The sequence below is a fragment of the Salvelinus alpinus genome, chromosome 32, assembly GCF_045679555.1.
Source record: "Salvelinus alpinus chromosome 32, SLU_Salpinus.1, whole genome shotgun sequence".
Classification (NCBI taxonomy): domain Eukaryota; kingdom Metazoa; phylum Chordata; class Actinopteri; order Salmoniformes; family Salmonidae; genus Salvelinus; species Salvelinus alpinus.
Window position 1 is genome coordinate 7,417,678 of NC_092117.1, and position 18,985 is coordinate 7,436,662.

Genomic DNA, 18,985 nt, shown 5'->3' on the forward strand with positions numbered 1-18,985 from the left:
CATAGATAAAATGCAATTGTGTTCGTTGTCATAGCTTATGCCTCCTCATACCATAACCCCACCGCCACCATGGGGCACTCTGTTCACAAGGTTGACTACAGCAAACTGCTCTCCCACACGTCGCCTTACACGTGGTCTGTGGTTGTGAGGCCGGTTGGACATACTGTCAAGTTCTCTAAAACAATGTTGGAGGCGGCTTATGGTAGAGAAATTAACATTCCATTCTCTAGCAACAGTTCTGGTGGACATTCCTGCAGTCAGCATGCCAAATGCAAGCTCCCTCAAAATTTGAGACATCTGTGGCATTGTGTTGTGTGACACAACTGCACATTTCAGAGTGGCCTTCTACTGTCCTCAGCACAAGATGCACCTGTGTAATGATCATACTGTTTAATCAGCTTCGTGACATGCCACACCTGTCAGGTGGACGGATTATCTTGGCACAGAAGAAATGTTCACTAACAGGGATTGTAAACAAATGTGTGAACAAAATTTGAGCGAAATAAGCTTTTTGTGTTTAGGGAAAATTTCTGGGATCGTTTATTCCAGCTCATGAAACATGGGACCAACACTTTACATGTTGTTTATATTTTTTTCAGTGTATATTTCATGATATGTACCCTAACATCGGTGATTTAATGCATTTGTATTGGGTAAGCATTGGAACAAGTCGCCTCAATATTTGCAGCCATAGGTGGTAATATCTCTCCAGGAGCTGATCTGTCCTCAGTATTGTGAAATAATTCTAACGTTAAGGTAAGATTTAAATGGATAAAGCTGATCCGAGAGCAGAGTTCAGTTTCTTTCCATCCTGTCAGTATCGACACATGCTCCAACAACACACTTAGCGACCCTTCTCTCTGCGTGATGTTTTGGGAAATGCATGTTACGTCTTCAGCCGTTAAAACACTCGTAACCTAAGTTCCATCTCTATCGGGAAACGGTAGGTATGTTCTCTGCTATCTACTTTATGTTTTAATTATTATTTTGGGTAGGAGGGTCAATGTTGTTTTTTTCAAGCGTTCAGAGAAGGTTATGTGGACATATACAGTGGGGAGAACAAGTATTTGATACACTGCCGATTTTGCAGGTTTTCCTACTTACAAAGCATGTAGAGGTCTGTAATTTTTATCATAAGTACACTTCAACTATGAGAGACGGAATCTAAAACAAAAATCCAGAAAATCACATTGTATGATTTTTAAGTAATTAATTTGCATTTTATTGCATGACATAAGTATTTGATACATCAGAAAAGCAGAACTTAATATTTGGTACAGAAACCTTTGTTTGCAATTACAGAGATCATACGTTTCCTGTAGTTCTTGACTAGGTTTGCACACACTGCAGCAGGGATTTTGGCCCACTCCTCCCTACAGATCTTCTCCAGATCCTTCAGGTTTCGGGGCTGTCGCTGGGCAATACGGACTTTCAGCTCCCTCCAAAGATTTTCTATTGGGTTCAGGTCTGGAGACTGGCTAGGCCACTCCAGGACCTTGAGATGCTTCTTACGGAGCCACTCCTTAGTTGCCATGGCTGTGTGCTTCGTGTCGTTGTCATGCTGGAAGACCCAGCCACGACCCATCTTCAATGCTCTTACTGAGGGAAGGAGGTTGTTGGCCAAGATCTCGCGATACATGGCCCCATCCATCCTCCCCTCAATACGGTGCAGTCGTCCTGTCCCCTTTGCAGAAAAGCATCCCCAAAGAATGATGTTTCCACCTCCATGCTTCACGGTTGGGATGGTGTTCTTGGGGTTGTACTCATACTTCTTCTTCCTCCAAACACGGCGAGTGGAGTTAGACCAAAAAGCTCTATTTTTGTCTCATCAGACCACATGACCTTCTCCCATTCCTCCTCTGGATCATCCAGATGGTCATTGGCAAACTTCAGACAGGCCTGGACATGCACTGGCTTAAGCAGGGGGACCTTGCGTGCGCTGCAGGATTTTAATCCATGACGGCGTAGTGTGTTACTAATGGTTTTCTTTGAGACTGTGGTCCCAGCTCTCTCTTCATGTCATTGACCAGGTCCTGCCGTGTAGTCCCTCACCTTCCTCATGATCATTGATGCCCCACGAGGTGAAATCTTGCATGGAGCCCCAGACCGAGGGTGATTGACCGTCATCTTGAACTTCTTCCATTTTCTAATAATTGCGCCAACAGTTGTTTCCTTCTCACCAAGCTGCTTGCCTATTGTCCTGTAGCCCATCCCAGCCTTGAGCAGGTCTACAATTTTATCCCTGATGTCCTTACACAGCTCTCTGGTCTTGGTCATTGTGGAGAGGTTAGAATCTGTTTGATTGAGTGTGTGGACAGGTGTCTTTTATACAGGTAACGAGTTCAAACAGGTGCAGTTAATACAGGTAATGAGTGGAGAACAGGAGGGCTTCTTAAAGAAAAACTAACAGGTCTGTGAGAGCCGGAATTCTTACTGGTTGGTAGGTGATCAAATACTTATGTCATGCAATAAAATGCAAATTAATTATTTAAAAATCATACAATGTGATTTTCTGGATTTTTGTTTTAGATTCCGTCTCTCACAGTTGAAGTGTACCTATGATAAAAATTACAGACCTCTACATGCTTTGTAAGTAGGAAAACCTGCAAAATCGGCAGTGTATCAAATACTTGTTCTCCCCACTGTATTTAGCATTTTCATAGAGGTCTGATGTACCCCTTATTATAAATAATGTAGTCCCTTACTCAGTAGATGCACTCATCTAGATGTTATTTGTAATTACAAATCATGTGTAGAAGAGTTCATCATTGCAGTATGCACTGACAAAATGTCGTCCAATCTAGCAAACCTCATCCGTAGTGTGACTGTGTATCTTCTGGGAAAAGTTATTTTTAGTTGGTTGGGTGCAGTAGCAAGCCCTAGAGCTCTGTCGTTTCCGCTATTTAACGGTCCCCTTTAAAAAAGAGACAGTGGTGTGTTCTCTTCTTCCCCAGATCATGTGCTGCCAACTTGTATGCCTCAGTGACATCACCCTGAGCCACACCACCATTATAAAAGGCCTGTATTCACAAGTGTTGTTTAAACAGTGCCAAATGATATCCGTTTAACTTAAATAGAGGGTGGCTCAACTGTAAGCTGTCTACAACATAATCTGTCCCTATAGTAATTTCAGTAACGGAGCCTTGTATTGTTTTATCTACAGCTGGTTATTACTGGCCCAATCTATCACATAAGATATCATTGCATGCTTGAAATGGATTAATGAATGTATGATTGGCGCCGGAGGAGATGGCTGCTGTTTTACGGGCTCCTAACCAATTGTGCTATTTTTCTCTTTATTTGTCACTTATTTTGTACATGATGTTTCTGCCACAGTCTCTTATGACCGAAAAGAGCTTCTGGATATCAGGACAGCGATCACTCACCTCGTGCTGGATGCAGATTTCTTCTTTAACGAGTCAGGCGCGAAGGATCTTCTTCGGTCACCCGTCATTCGCAGGAGAAAGAGACAGAGATAGCGGCGACGTACAATACCGTTCAAAAGTTTGGGGTCACTTAGAAATGTCCTTGTTTTTGAAAGAAAAGCACATTTTTTCCCCATTTAAAATAACATAAAATTGACATTGTTCATGTTGTAAATGACTATTGTTGCTGGAAACGGCTGATTTTTTATGGAATATCTACATAGGCGTACAGAGGCCCATTATCAGCAACCATCACTCCTGTGTTCCAATGGCATGTTGTGTTAGCTAATCCAAGTTTATAATTTTAAAAGGCTAATTGATCATTAGAAAACCCTTTTGCAATTATGTTAGCACAGATGAAAACTGTTGTTCTGATTAAAGAAGCAATAAAACTGGCCTTCTTTAGACTAGTTGAGTATCTGGAGCATCAGCATTTGCGGGTTCGATTACAGGCTCAAATTGGCCAGAAAGAAAGAACTTTCTTCTGAAACTCTTCAGTATATTCTTGTTATGAGAAATGAAGGCTATTCCATGTGAGAAATTGAGAAGAAACTGAAGATCTCATACAATGCTGTGTACTACTCCTTTCACAGAACAGCGCAAACTGGCTCTAACCAGAATAGAAAGAGGAGTGGGAGGCCAAGGTGCACAACTGAGCAAGAGGACAACTACACTAGAATGTCTAGTTTGAGAAACAGACGCCTCACAAGTCCTCAACTGGCAGCTTCATTAAATAGTACCTGCAAAACCTCAGTCTCAACGTGAAGAGGCAACTCCTGGATGCTGGCCTTCTAGGCAGAGTTGCAAAGAAAATGCCAGATCAATAAAAATAAAAGATTAGGATGGGCAAAAGAACACAGACACTGGACAGAGGAACTCTGCCTAGAAGGCCAGCATCCCGGAGTCGCCTCTTCACTGTTGGGGTTGAGACTGAATGAAGTGCTTTGAAAGGCTCACATCAACACCATTATGCCAGAAACCCTAGACCCACTCCAATTTGCATACCGCCCCAACAGATCCACAGATGATGCAATCTCTATTGCACTCCACACTGCCCTTTCCCACCTGGACAAAAGGAACACCTACGGGAGAATGCTATTCATTGACTACAGCTTAGCGTTCAACACCATAGTGCCCTCATAGCTCATCACTAAGCTAAGGACCCTGGGACGAAACACCTCCCTCTCCAACTGGATCCTGGACTTCCTGACGGGTCGCCCCCAGGTGGTAAGGGTAGGGAACAAAACATATGCCATGCTGATCTGCCACAGGGACCCTCAGGGGTGCGTGCTCAGTGTACTTCCTGTTCATCCATGACTGCATGGCCAGGCATGACCCCAACTCAATCAGTATGTTTGCCGACGACACAACAGTAGTGGAGCAGGTTGAGCGCTTCACGGTCCTTGGTGTCCATTTCACCAACAAACTATCATGGTCCAAACACACCAAGACAGCCGTGAAGAGGGCACGACAAAGCCTATTCCGCCTCAGGAGACTGAAAAGATTTGGCATGGGTCCTCAGATCCTCAAAGTTATACAGCTGCACCATCGAGAGCATCCTGACGGGTTGCATCACTGCCTAGTATGGCAACTGCTCGGCCTCCGACCACAAGGCACTACAGAGGGTAGTGCGTACGGCCCAGTACATCACTGGGGCCAAGCTTCCTGCCATCCAGGATCTCTATACTAGGTGGTGTCAGAGGAAGGCCCTAAAAATTGTCAAAGACTCCAGCCACCCTAGTCATAGACTGTTCTCTCTGCTACCGCATGGCAAGCGGTACCGGAGCACCAAGTCTAGGTCCAAAAGACTTCTTAACAGCTTCTACCCCCAAGCCATAAGTCTCCTGAACAGCTAATCAAATGGCTACCCATAGTATTTGCATTGTCCCCCTCTTTTACGCTGCTGCTACTCTCTGGTTATTATCTATGCATAGTCACTTTAACTCTACCTACAGTACATGTACATATTACCTCAATTACCTCGTCTAACCGGTGCTGCCGCACATTGACTCTGTACCGGTACCCCCTGTATATAGCCTCGCTACTGTTATTTTACTGCTGCTATTTAACTTTTTATTTTTGTATTTTTTACTTAACCAACAATGCAGTTAAGAAAAATAAGTGGTAAGGGCTTGTAAGTAAGCTGTATTCGGCGCATGTGACGAATAAAATGTTATTTGATTTGATTAGGGCGAGTGAGTTATCAACGTCAAATTTACTTGAGCGGAGGAGTAGGAATTTTGTGATCTGTCCTACATTGAACATGACAGGATTACTCTTAGTATAGAATTTGGACATGTGAGGACACCCATTCATTATTTTCCCCCAACATAAACACAGGCATAAACGGGAGGCGGCTATCACCCAGTCTTTATCCCCCGTCTCTCTTCTCCTCTCATTCTCTCTCTACACACCCCCCCCCCCCCCCCCCCCATGTCACAACAGAGCAGCAGTGGTTACCAAGGTGATATGTTCTTTGGGCAAAAATAGCAGCAGAGCGCTGCAAAATACCCCTTAATTTGTGAAGCGCAGCTTCCCTACGTCCTTGAGGGCATCAGGTTAGAGGGTTTACAATGCGACAAGAAGATTATGTGAACATCATTGTCCTTTTCACCTAGCCGCTGTGAAAAGGGACAATAAAACACACACACACATTTCAATTGGGTATATGGGGATCCCACCAGGAGAGCAGTTTAACAAAAGTATGTCATGTGTTGTCTGGTAGCCAATTAATAACTGTCCTCTGGATCACTGCAGTGCCGCAGAGTCCTGTAGGATTTAGCCTACTCAACCATGTAGGAAACAGAGAAAATGTTTGGAAGAACATAAAGCATACTGTGCTATGCGGCATAAAGGAGCGAGCCAGAATGTGAATGAACATGCCGGTCTGAAAATAGTCACGGGAAATGGTGGGAGAATGAGTGTCTCAAAGTATTTTATGAGCGAGAGAGACCCTGAATACAGTGTCTGCTGTATGCCCACTAGATTTACAGAGCAGATTGGATCAGATCAAGGCAGAGAGAGTAAAGAGGAGAGAGAGAGGATAGAGTGGGGGAACTGAGTGAGAGAGCACAAGAGAGAGAGAGGCAGAGAACAGACAGTTTAAACAGCACTGTTTCGGGTAAGGAGGGACTTCCAGCGCAGCAGCAGAGGCAGCGTACTGATCCAACTAGCTACTGAGCAGAACTCCAGAGCACCGACCTCACCCTCAGCCTGAACTCTCTCCACCCCAGCAGATAGCTGCCCACTGACGGAAGAGAGAGCAAGAGACACACCAGGGAAAAGGAGAGGATCCCACTCCAACCATAAAAAAACGCCTGGAGCTGTGGCTAGGGGAGCAGACAGACAGACACAGGTGCTACAGACGGCGGTGAGAGAGGGTTATAGGAGGAGGAGACTACAGCTCCAGAGCGGAATAGCTAGATCGAACCTGAGAGGAATTCCAAAAACAGCTGTCCGGCAGACATCCCTCCCGAGAGCAAGTGGCGAGAGCAGGGCGGCCCCAGGGCAGAGACAGTAGTCAGTCAGCCCCAGTGAGTTTGGGAACCACACGCCACACACACACCTCTTTCGCAGTCAGCACTAGGACTGCAGACCTTCAGGAGGACAGTGGACACCCTTTTGACAGGAACCAGGAGCTTATCCCAGGAATTACACCAGGTGAGGGAAAGGGTGAGCAAGGTTTAAGACTTGTTAGTGTGTAATGTGTGTAGAATATCTCTGGCATCGTATCATGTAGAGTGATTTGGTACGTTATGGTAAAACCTTCAATGAGACTAAGTATTCAAAGGGACAATGTTGCTGTTAGCGTGTGTCTCTGTGGTTCAACACTGTCGAATGTGATAATTAGTGTTCAGTTATGGATATAAAGAGTGCAGGGGTATTTTACGCCAGCGCTCAGTGCGTTTGTCCAGCAAATGTTCTTGCACTACATAACAAGGGGTGAGCAGTTCGGGGCAACCTGACACCACTTCTTTCTTTCCTAGAGGGGACATTTTAAGCCCGGCAACACACTTCTGACATGTTGAGCTTTGCGTTAATCTCCCGAGTGAACAGATTTTATTTTTAGGTTTTCGCAAGGTTTTTTGAGAGGCTCGTCAGACTGCACTCATCACATTGCCAGTGAGTGGTTGTGTTGTCATTCCCTTCATGTCTTTTCTGCTTTGATATGGTTTCCTGCCCGGCCCTGCCAAGGACAACTGGGCAGAACCCACGCTAGCGGGTGGCACGGGGTAAACGCTGACAGCTGGGGTGGGGAGGTACAGAGGAGGGGAGAATCAGACAGAACAAATACACCACCCTGCCATTCTATTACACTCCCACCACAGCCACACCAGGCCCCAAGAGGAACAACTGCCTATAATTGAGGTTTCTTTATGTAACAAAACAGCTCGGACCAAGTCTTCTTAGGGCTACCATTACCCTCTGCTGTGGTATGCCCTAGTTCTTTTTTAAATTGCGGACGAAAAGAAAAGGGGACGATCTATTCATGGTCATGTCAGAATTTAAGGGGTTAAAGGTTAGAGTTTAAAATATAAACACGGGCTATAACCTCCTAGCCCAACATGCATACAGTACATCAAAATATATAACTATGTTTTTACAAAACGACATGTTCAGCGACCATGAAATCCCTAAAAAACGTAATATCCCACTAATGCTAGTATGAGACAAACATTTGCTTGACGGAAGGATTGTGGTGGTTCCTTTTTTTTGAAGAATGGTAATGGCTAAAATAGGTCAAATTGTGAGCCGAAAGTGTGTGCGGCTTCAATGCTTAACGTAGGCCTTTCTAGGTTCGTCACCCCTATGATGCATTTCTGTGTACAGTGAGACCAAACTGTAAAGTCTCATCATGGGCACTTGTTTAGAATACAGCACACTTACACAAGCTTTAATAATAAGCTGACGCAGATAGTCCAAACAGCCGGTTGTGAGGAGACCCTCACCCAAAATCATCTGTCCATTACCCAAAACACTCAGCGCTTCCCTAGTCTACTACAACCCTCTCTGCTTACAATAGCTAATTCCCTTAACAGGATCTTGCTTTGTACTACATGGAATTCCCCATGTCTGTAATGAACCCAATGCTGTCCTTAGAGGCTGGAACTGCTCCAGCTCCCCCATCATGCCTGCATAGATACAGTACATACAGCTGACCCAGTGACACAGAAGGTTTATTCGCCACTCTCGATGATTGGACCGGTGCTCAGCAACCACTTGGGAGGAAGGCGCCAGCAGACCCCCCCCCCCCCCTCCTTCCCCAGAGGTGTAAATAAAAACCCTCGACCGCATTCTGCAGTGGCGTCGCGTCGGGCCCAGGGCTGGCAACGAACATTTGCTCCTCTCGCTGCTCCTTTTGGGCTCTGTTCCAAAAGTACAGTGTGAATCTGGCCTTGAGTAGGAGTTAGACCAGTACGCACCTTCTCAACAATTTCACAACCAGTGAAAGTTCCAGTTTAAATATTTAGATCAGATATTTTTGCTTTTTATACAGCTTGCGTCCTCTATTAGTTATCCTGCCAGAATTACGTTTTTAATAAAAAATATATAAATATTAGCCCCTCTTTTTTTACATTTTTTATACATACACACATTTACATACATGGTACTTTTTTTTGCACAGTTACAGTACATAACAAATACATCGTTTTTTATATATACACATATTTTGTATGTGTATATTTTAGTTAGTACTTAGACATCTATGTAGTGTTTTCAGTAATAACTATTACCGATCATGAGCTTTTTAAACCCAGCCCTCTGATACTCTTAGCAACATCTGCAGAGCTATAATTGTTCTATGATTCATATACTGTATATAACATTCCGTCGGTGGCAAGAATTTTGCATAATAATTTACATTGAAAAACTCTGTGTTGAAACAAGCATTGTTTTGTATATCAGTTCATACCCCATGTGTCATATATATATATATCAGACATTTTACTTTTATACCGCTGGCGTCCGCTATTAGTTATCCGCTCAGAAAAACAGAGTGGGCTGACTGAGCTGAATACCACTTCCTTTTTAATTAACTAGCGGCCTCTGACATTCCAATCATGCCTGCCAAATGCAGCCAAACTCCACTCCACCACCAGAATGATCAGTTTGAAGGTCATCCGCTTTCCGTACACGGCTGTTGACCTTGATTTAGATGCATAACGGATGTCTCTCTATGCTATCGGATGTCTCTCTATCTATACTATCAATAGTATAACTCTGTAGAAATCTTCCACCCAGCCACATTTCCCATTGTTGGACTAGAGGGAACTTGGCTAGGATGAGGAATTCTATATAGGGACTATACAGCTGATTACAACAAAATAACACGCTCATCCATCATAATACTTGTCACGTCCTGACCATAGTTCTTGTGTGTTTTGCTTGTTTAGTGTTGGTCAGGACGTGAGCTGAGTGGGCATTCTATGTTGTGTGTCTAGTTTGTCTGTTTCTGTGTTCAGCCTAATATGGTTCTCAATCAGAGGCAGCTGTCAATCGTTGTCCCTGATTGAGAATCATATATAGGTGGCTTGTTTTGTGTTGGGGATTGTGGGTGGTTGTCTTCTGTCTTTGTGTTCTGCACCAGATAGGACTGTATCAGTTTTCACATTTGTTATTTTGTAGTTTGTATAGTGTTCACGTTATTGTCTCTTCTTTATTAAATCATGTTGAACACTAGCCGCGCTGCATTTTGGTCCTCTCCTTCATCCCAGGAAGAAAGCCGTTACAATACTATGGATTTCCCATGACACTTGAGAATAGCAGATCTGTATTCCATCCGCACAGACCCGGCAGGTGGTCTGGCTTTGATGCAAGGGCAGTCCAATAGTCAATAAGTATGTCAGACTGTAGCTGCCTAAGCCAGTGACCTTCTGCAGTATGGGAATGTAATATATGGCAGGTAACATGGCTGCAGTTGCAATCACAGCACAGAGTACATACATTGGAATGAACCCATGAGAGGAAGGGTTTAGGATTTGGAGGTTTGCTTTTCTCTGACCTCCTATCGGAACCCAGCCGCAGTGGGCCTTAGCTGTCAAGGTCAACTAGGAAAGAGTAGTATGGAGAGAGGCGGAGAGAGAGAAAAGGAGAAGGGAAAAGAAGTCAGATGCTATGCCAGGCAGGGGATCTTTGTTTTCTTTTCTGTCCCTTTAAAAAAACACGGCAGGACTCTTTTGACGGTCTGGTATTTCTCTCTCTCTCTTTCTCAATCTCTCCCTGTCAGACGCACAGCAAACAAACACATGGCGCGTGTTCAAACCTTCTCGCTATCTCTCCTGAGCCTAGTCAAGCACCTCATACAAACACTCACTCCAACACTAACATGCACACAACCCTTAAGAGAGCAGTGTTGCCATTCAGACCCACTCACACATATTTTGCATCCTTCCACCCTGCTTGTCATGCATGCATATATATATATATATATATATATATATATATATATATTGGGAGAGAGAGAGAGAGAGAGAGAGATATTGTTAAGTGACACATTTATTTGTGTTGTAATGCCCACCACCCCCTCCAAGCGAGGACATTCTCTGAATCACTTCATATAGCCTACCATATGTTCAGTTTTTGGCACTTTGGTTTTGTATTGTTTGAGTAAGTAAATCTTCCAATAATGTATGTATGACCATTGCTGTATTAGACTTAAAAATGTAGAGGTGTGATGGGAAATGCAGATGTCAATATTGCTCCACTCAATGGGAAGTCAAATTATTTTTTGTACAGGAAACACTGAAGTTATCATTTAGATGGGCAATGGTGATATTATCATTCATTTAGTCTAGGCACCAAATGCCTCTGGTTGAAAGAGATTACTGTGTCTGTCGTCTTCAAAGTTATACAGGTATCCGGTCTGCAGTCCAGATAAACACCATGCCAAGTGTCCATGGCTGTCCCCACCAAACATGTACCATGGATAAATGTGAATTTGTGAATTTTTATTAGGATCCCCATTAGCTAACGCCGTAACGTTAGCTAATCTTCCTGGGGTCCAACACCAATTAATAAGATATTACAAACAATTACAAATGAATACTTTACAAACATTTAACAAGTAGACAACACAGACAATTAAAATACCTGTCAGGAAACACATTTAACATTCAGTCGATGCTTTCTATTTCCTGTTCAGTCATATGGTTTATCGCATTAGATGTTCTTAAAAAAAAAATCTCGAAGGTGGATTTACTTTTTGGCTGAGGAATATGGATTGGTAAAGGGTTCTATTCAGCTGTGGCTCTATATAAAACTATAGATTTAAGGCGATTTGTTCTTGGCTTGGGTTGTCTTAGATGCCCTGAATTTACCTGTCTAGTTTGGTGGTTATGTGTGTTGCTAGTATGTACTAACTGGCATGAAAAATACTGTCGTTTTTGAAAAATATAACATTCCTAAAGAAAATCAGAATACTGGATATTCATTTGTTTTCAACGTGAAGCCATGAGAGATTGTGATGCATTTGGATAATATTCATTTGGATAGAGCAATGAAGAGGTAATCTGGCAGCCCTGTTTTGAGCGATTTTGAGCTTTTTATATCTTTCTTTGCTTCAGATAACCATATAACTGGACAGTACTCAAAGTGTGATAGGACCAGGGATTGAATCACCTGATTCAGACTGCTGGATGTTACATAATCTGAACATTTTATTGAAACAGAAATTCCCGTACCCATCTTAATAACAATGTTATTTATGTGTTCTGCCCATGATAAAGCTGCGTGCAACATGACAACTAGTAGATTCATTTTCTTCACTTGCTCTACATACGTTCTGTTCACAGACAAATTAAATTGGGGATCATCAGCAAGCATATATTTTGAACCCAATACATGTAGTTTTATAAACACCAATTTGTTCATATCAACCCACTCTGACACCATTCTGAGTTCACTACTCAGTACATCTGTTAGCTCATTGTATTCTGATGCTGTGATAAATATTGTAGAGTCATCAGCATACATGACCACTCTTGCTTTGTTCAATACTGAAGGTAAATCATTAGTAAAGCTAGACTAGAGAAGTGGGCCTAGGCAGCTTCCTTGAGGATCACCACAGTGTATACCTTTACTGTTTGAAAAACTACCATTAAAGAACACTTTTTGCCTTCTCCTGGATAGATAGCTTTCCATCCAGGATAGAGCTGCAGTCTTAAAACCATAACATTTGAGTTAACCTAGTAACAGTTCATGATCAATTACATCAAAAGCAGCACTGAAATCCAGCAACACTGCACCAACTAACTTCCTGTCAACCATAATCTTTAAACAATCATCTGTCATTTGTGCTAAGGAAGTACTCGTAGAATGCCCTTTTTTGTATGCATGCTGAAAACAAGTTACATGAGAAATAATCCTTGATTTGTACAGATACAATGTTTTCCAATAATTTACTTAACACAGGCAGCAAGTTTATAGGATGACTATTAGGACCAGTGAATGCAGATGTTTTATCCTTAGGTAGTGGAATAGCCTTTGACACTTTCCAGACTTCTGGGCACACCCCATACATTAAGCACTTGTTAAAAATATGAGAGATTGCGGTAGATATTTGGTTAGCTGTGACTCTAAGCAATATGGCATCAAGATTATCTGTACCAGGTGACGTGTCATCAGAAAGAGACAACAGCATCCTTTCTACCTCTTCCCGTTCTACTTGGTGAAATTCGAACACGCATTGCCTCTCCTTCATGATCCAATCTTTTTTAAGGGTATATGACATGGAGCCATCAGTTGGAATCATAGAATTCCTCAACTTGTCCACTTTGCCTGTAAAATATTCATTAAAGTAGTTTGCGATGTTGTGTGATTTTGTATTAATATACCCTCTGATTCAACAAAAGAGGCGGACATGTTCGAATTCCTACCCATTCAATGTTCTCCACAGTTTTTCCCATCACCCTTTACTACAGTATATCAATTTTGTGCCGATACAAATTTTCTTAAGTTACAATAATTTGCTTATCAAACAGAGGGGCAGATTTATCTGCTGCTTTTTTGGCATCATAACGTTGAATCATTACATTTCTCAGCTCATCATCAATCCATGGGGCACCGCTTGACTTCAAAGTGCATTTTCTTAAAGGGGCATGCTTACCAGCTATACCCATGAAAAGTAGATGTCCTAACCCGACTTGACAAAACTATAGTTTGTTAACAAGACATTTGTGGAGAGGTTGAAAAACAAGTTTTAATGACTCCAACCTAAGGGTATGTAAATTTCCGACTTCAACTGTAATTTCATAAACAAACTTAGTGACATTTCAGGATCATCCTTACTACACACTTCTACCCATTGCACATTCTTAATCTCATCCACAAATGAGTCCTGATTGAACCCTCTGTAGGACCTTGGGTAGATTACCTTAGGGCCAGCCTTTGGTATTTTAATTTTCCTTGTGAGTGCAACCAAGTTATGATCAAAATCAAATCTAATTTTATTGGTCACATACACATGGTTAGCAGATGTTAATGCGATTGTAGCGAAATGCTTGTGCTTCTAGTTCCGACCATGCAGTAATATCTAACAAGTAACCTAAAAATTTCACAACAACTACCTTTTACACACAAGTGTAAAGGAATGAATAAGAATATGTACATATAAATATATGGATCACTACAACCTAGTGCCACCGATACAGCTTTAGAACAATGTTCAGCCATGTTAGTAAAAATGTGATCGATACAAGTTGATGATGTGATACCGGACCTGTTAGTGAACGTTCTGGTTGGTAATGTCAAAACTTGGGTCAGGGGACATACATTGGCAACGTTAGGGAGCAGAGGGAGCAAGTAGCTAGCTTACTCGGAGAGCCTCTGATAAGGAGTGTGCCTGTTGGCTGCAGTATGTCCCGTTAGACTGTGGATATTCTCTCAGTCAAACTTCTTTGGGTGGATCAGGACGCCCAGGCACTTTTGTGCCATGTTGCACTCTGTCGGCGAGGGTCACTGCTGACAGACCTCTCACAAGTAAATATGTATATAACTGGGCAAGCATTCTCTCCCTCTTTCTACTCTCTCCTCTCCATTGGTCCCTCTACTCCCTGCCCCTTCATCTTCGCCTGTTCCAGTCTTCCTCTTCAGTGTCGTTTTCTCTGTGGCTGCTAGATTCTGTCAGGCAACACTTAGTTTTCTCCTCTCTCAATTCATCCTCAGCAAGCGTCTCTGCAAGTACAGCTAAATCATATGCGTACATTGCAACACAATGGCCTCGGAGAGATTAATTTATAAAACAGTCATAAGCAAATATTTGGAAAACAATCTACAGTAATACCTCTTGACAATTATGATTATCCTCCTGATGGATTGTAGACTCATCCCACTGGGCACAAACTGGCTGAATCAACTTTGTTTCCACATAATTTAAACATAAAAATGCAATGCGATTACATTGAATCAATGTGGAAAACTGATTGGATCCGCAAAAAGTCGTCAACGTAAAGGAATTTGAGGGATTTGTATTTTTTTCACCCAACTTTTAACCTAAATCCAATGACATGGTACATTTTTCTGGTTGATTTCATGTTGAATTCACGTTAGTTGACAATCAAATGTAAATCAAAACTAGAGGTTGAACTGATGACTGCCCAGTGGGATGACTGGTATTTCAGTCAAAATGACGATTGAAACAGAACGTCCAGCTATCAAAGTAAAAACAAATAAGCATCTGCATCCCCCTCTTTTAAAATCCTCCAATAATCCCCTGTAGCCCTCCTCCAACCGTTAGTTCTCCTAACTCCTCCCTTCCCTCTTTCTCTGCATCGCTTCAAACCCCCCCTCTTTCCCTCTTGGTGCGTGTCTGGGCAGTAGCCCTCTCCTCCATCGTCTGCCTTGCTCTGATCCTACTAAAGCCCTCTCGCCTCTCTTCGCCCAATCTGCTGTTCAGCTGTTCCATATTAGCACATGTAGGAGGAGGCAGCCTTGGGGGGCCTCGTAAGGGTCTGAGCAGATGGGCCTGAGCCTGGGCTTCAGTTCACCAGGCCTTGCCCTCAAATCTCATATGGCCTTTACGCTCTCCAAATGCATGGGGATGAGGGGAACTGGGGATGAAGACATTCTGTGTTTGTCCACGATTTATTTTGAGGTCTTGTGTAAGTAACTTTATATTGTTATTTGAATGGGGATTGACATGAAGTGTAGATCATCAGTGACAGACCAGTTGGGATTCTAGGGAAGAAGTTGGAGAAATGTCTATGTATCAACATTTTATTGGAATGTAAAATGTAACATTGGCTCAAGCACCTTAGCACAACATACCCCAGATTTGACTGATAGACTGATAAACTGTATGTTCAGGGGAAAAACTGGATCAAATATCTGATCTCCTTTTTGTTCCCTTTCTTTCCTCAGAAAAGTGTCTGGTTGACCACTCTGCAACCTCATAGACAACACTGGTGAGAACTTGGACTCCTGATCAACTTGGATTTCCTGATTAATGACACAAATATCAAAGCTATCTTCGGAGCAGGCAAAGACAACACAGCCGTTTCATTGAGAATGTAATTTCCTCATCTCCCCAGGGAGACCTTGTGTTCAGTGTGAAGTTCTTCACCAATCCTAAAGTTCCAGGAGTGTCCTCCTCTTTGTCCTTTATCTCTGAGCTCTATTCGCCAGTGACCACCATGCCTGCCAAAGCACCCATCTACCTGAAGTCCACAAATAGCAAGAAAGGCAAGAAGTGTCGTCTGAGAGACATCCTGTCCCCAGACATGATCAGCCCACCGCTGGGGGACTTCCGCCACACCATCCACATCGGAAAGGGCGGCGAGAGGGATGCCTTCGGGGACATGTCCTTCCTCCAGGGAAAGTTTGAGCTCCTGCCTGGGAAAGGTGAGGTGTTCCGTCCGCAGTACAGCATCCACAACGAGTTCCTGCGGGCCAACAGCGCATCTGACGCCCAGTTTCCCGAGACACCCTCTCCCGTTCTAAAGAACGCCATCTCGCTCCCTTCAATTGGGGGGAGCCAGGCCCTCACCCTACCCCACCTCTCCACCGCCGTGTTCTCTATGCCTGCTACAGACCCCCTGGGTTGCATGGTAGGGCGGGTCCCTACCTCTCCCCTGGGGAGCCCAGATGGGGCTGGCATCCTGGAGATTCAAACCCTGTTGCGTTCCATCGAGGTCTTCAGCAGCGACCCGACCAGACATCCGACAGAAGTCACAACCAAACCAGACGTCCTGCTGGATCTGATAGAGAAAACAGAGAAGCCAAAGACGAAGAAAGTCTCCAAAAGTAATCATAAAAAGCACAATGGTGAAAACGGGTATGAAAAGCCTTCACCTACCTATTACATCAATGGCAACAGCAATGGTAATGGTGGCTTGAACGGAAATGACAACCGCAATGGCTTTAGAAGCTTTAACAATGACATTACCCTCCGCTTCGAGAAAAAGCTCTCTGATTGCAATGGAGACTGGGTGGACAGGGACAGCGGGGTGGACGAGGGGCGCCTTTGCGACTTTGACTTTGAATTCTCCAAGGACAAGAGCATGTCACAGTATTCAATCTCCCACATCACTGGGTCACTTCTGTCACTTGAACTCGATTTGGGCCCCTCCATTCTTGATGATGTACTCAACATCATGGGTGACCCCAAGGCAAAGAGCAGACCTTGAGCAATGCCAAAGCTGAAGAGGTGAAAGGGAAATACAGAACGAGAGAAGTATGAGAAATGTCTCACAAACCTGTCAAGATACAGTCCATGGCATGTGGAGAGCTGATTATGTCCTTATTTTCAAAATAAGTTTCTAATTTAGCTTCTTTGAAGTCTCAATGCTTTTATTGTTTGTGCGTTGTGCTACCAGTATTGAGAGATGCATGTGCTATTGAATTACTACTAAACCAAAGCCATTGTGCCTTTTATTTTGCAATTAAATTAAGATTAAAGGGTAGTTTAGTGTTCTTATCCCGGCTTTTGCTGTAGATAAAAAAGGTTGCTTTGATACACAATCTAAAGCCCTGTTTCTCTGTAAATATAATGCATCTTGTTTGACTTTTAACATGTTTATCAAGGCACTGTTTTGTTTGTCACACGACCATTTTATTAACAAAACTACAAAGAATCCTATGCATAATATACAGTACTTGTGTTTTTATTCAATGGCATTAATAAATAAAATGTGTCCTATTTCCCTCTACTTTTTTCAAAAGAGTGAAATAATATGTGATTGTGCAAAGTTGTATCATTGATGGTATGATACAGTATATTTCAGAGAAAAAGACTGAGGTTTGAGAGTAAAAGACGGAGAAACTCAAAGTGAAGACGATAGGCCGACACAGTACAGTACACTTGGAAAGTGAGAAAGACGAGCAAAAAGACGAGAAGGCGTGAGAAGAGATGCAAAATGGAAACAGAGGAGAAAAAAAAAGGAAAAAAAAGAGAAGGACAAAATAGAGTTCTTTCTCATCTTCTGGCATTCTTTACGTTCTCCTTCACTGCCCTGCCGTGGGAGCACTGGTGGGAGAGCACTCAACCAGGCGCCTGCTCCGTTTGTCTGCGTGCGGACGGGACAAGCAGAGGAGGGGTCTTTAAAATTCCCTACATTCCAGTAACGGAGCGCAAGCATCCAGGAGCAGGCATAAATCAGCTGTTTAGAGTTGTTGTATAATGGCTTGTAAAAGTGTCTCACAAGACAGGCAAACTTTTTTTTGCTCCGTGCAAAGAGATGGATTGCAGCTCGCCTCTGTCTTTGATCAAGAAGGTGTAGACCGTATGATTTGGCAAGCCCCCCCGCCCCCCTCTCTGCCACTCTTCCATACCCTCCTGTTTATCTCCATCCTCCATCTCCTCTTCTGGTCTCTTAGTGGTCACATGCAGGCTAAGTGTCCCTCCATAGTGCCTCATTCTATGTCTTTAGAACCACCTCCTGTGACTTGCTAACTCAAGTCCCCGTATCATGTTAAGCAGCAATGTAAACAAGTAGCTCCATGCTTTTCACACGCTACAGTGCATCCCATTTGTTCAAAAGTGTTCGAAAGCTAATTTCACATGCAAGTCATGAGTTTGGTTTGGTAGGTTGCTTCGAATCAGTAGATGTGGTGAACTTCCCCAACATTTTCGTAGACCTCAATATGTCCGTAAGTAACCATGGAAAGCCCAGTTCAGGGCGTCTCACGCCAGATGTGAGGAGAAACATGCGCATTCACCGCCCATCATGCAAAACTCATATGCTAGCTTGTAGATGCCTTAGCCAGCGGAGATTCCCTGGTTGAGTGGCATATTCAACTTTTGTAGAGTCGAGCACAACTTCTGAGCACTAGTTATGGAATCCTTGCTGCTGAGGATGAGGTAATGACTGTCTATACCTGCGATGGTACATCCATTGAGTTGATGACAGATTTCAGTGTGTACCGATATACAGTTGAAGTCAGAAGTTTACATACACCTTAGCCAAATACATTTAAACTCAGTTTCTCATAATTCCTGACATTTAATCCTATAATAGCATTCAACGTTCTCCACAGTTTGTCCCATCACCCTTTACTACAGTATATCAATTTTGTGCCCGATTTGCTTATCAAACAGAGTGCCAGATTTATCTGCTGCTTTTTTG

The 18,985-nt window shown here is 43.1% G+C and overlaps 1 protein-coding gene across 3 annotated transcripts; it reads left to right on the forward strand.

Moving 5' to 3' along the window:
* The first annotated feature begins 6,468 nt into the window (after positions 1-6,468).
* Positions 6,469-17,559, forward strand: cdc42ep3 (CDC42 effector protein (Rho GTPase binding) 3). Of its 3 annotated transcripts, none has more exons than XM_071380055.1 (2): positions 6,469-7,097; positions 15,783-17,559. In XM_071380055.1, the coding sequence occupies exon 2, from the start codon at positions 16,055-16,057 to the stop codon at positions 17,045-17,047; it is 993 nt and encodes a 330-aa protein (XP_071236156.1). In that variant the 5' UTR covers positions 6,469-7,097; positions 15,783-16,054; the 3' UTR covers positions 17,048-17,559. The 3 variants fall into 3 exon arrangements, with proteins under 3 accessions (XP_071236156.1, XP_071236155.1, XP_071236157.1); XM_071380054.1 differs by having other exon boundaries at positions 6,469-7,085; XM_071380056.1 differs by lacking the exon at positions 6,469-7,097 and adding an exon at positions 15,470-15,523.
* Positions 17,560-18,985: the final 1,426 nt, after the last annotated feature.

What these genes read in the sequence shown, in the direction of transcription:
- cdc42ep3 (XM_071380055.1), top strand. Translation starts at nt 16,055, where the DNA reads ATGCCTGCCAAAGCACCCATCTACCTGAAGTCCACAAATAGCAAGAAA.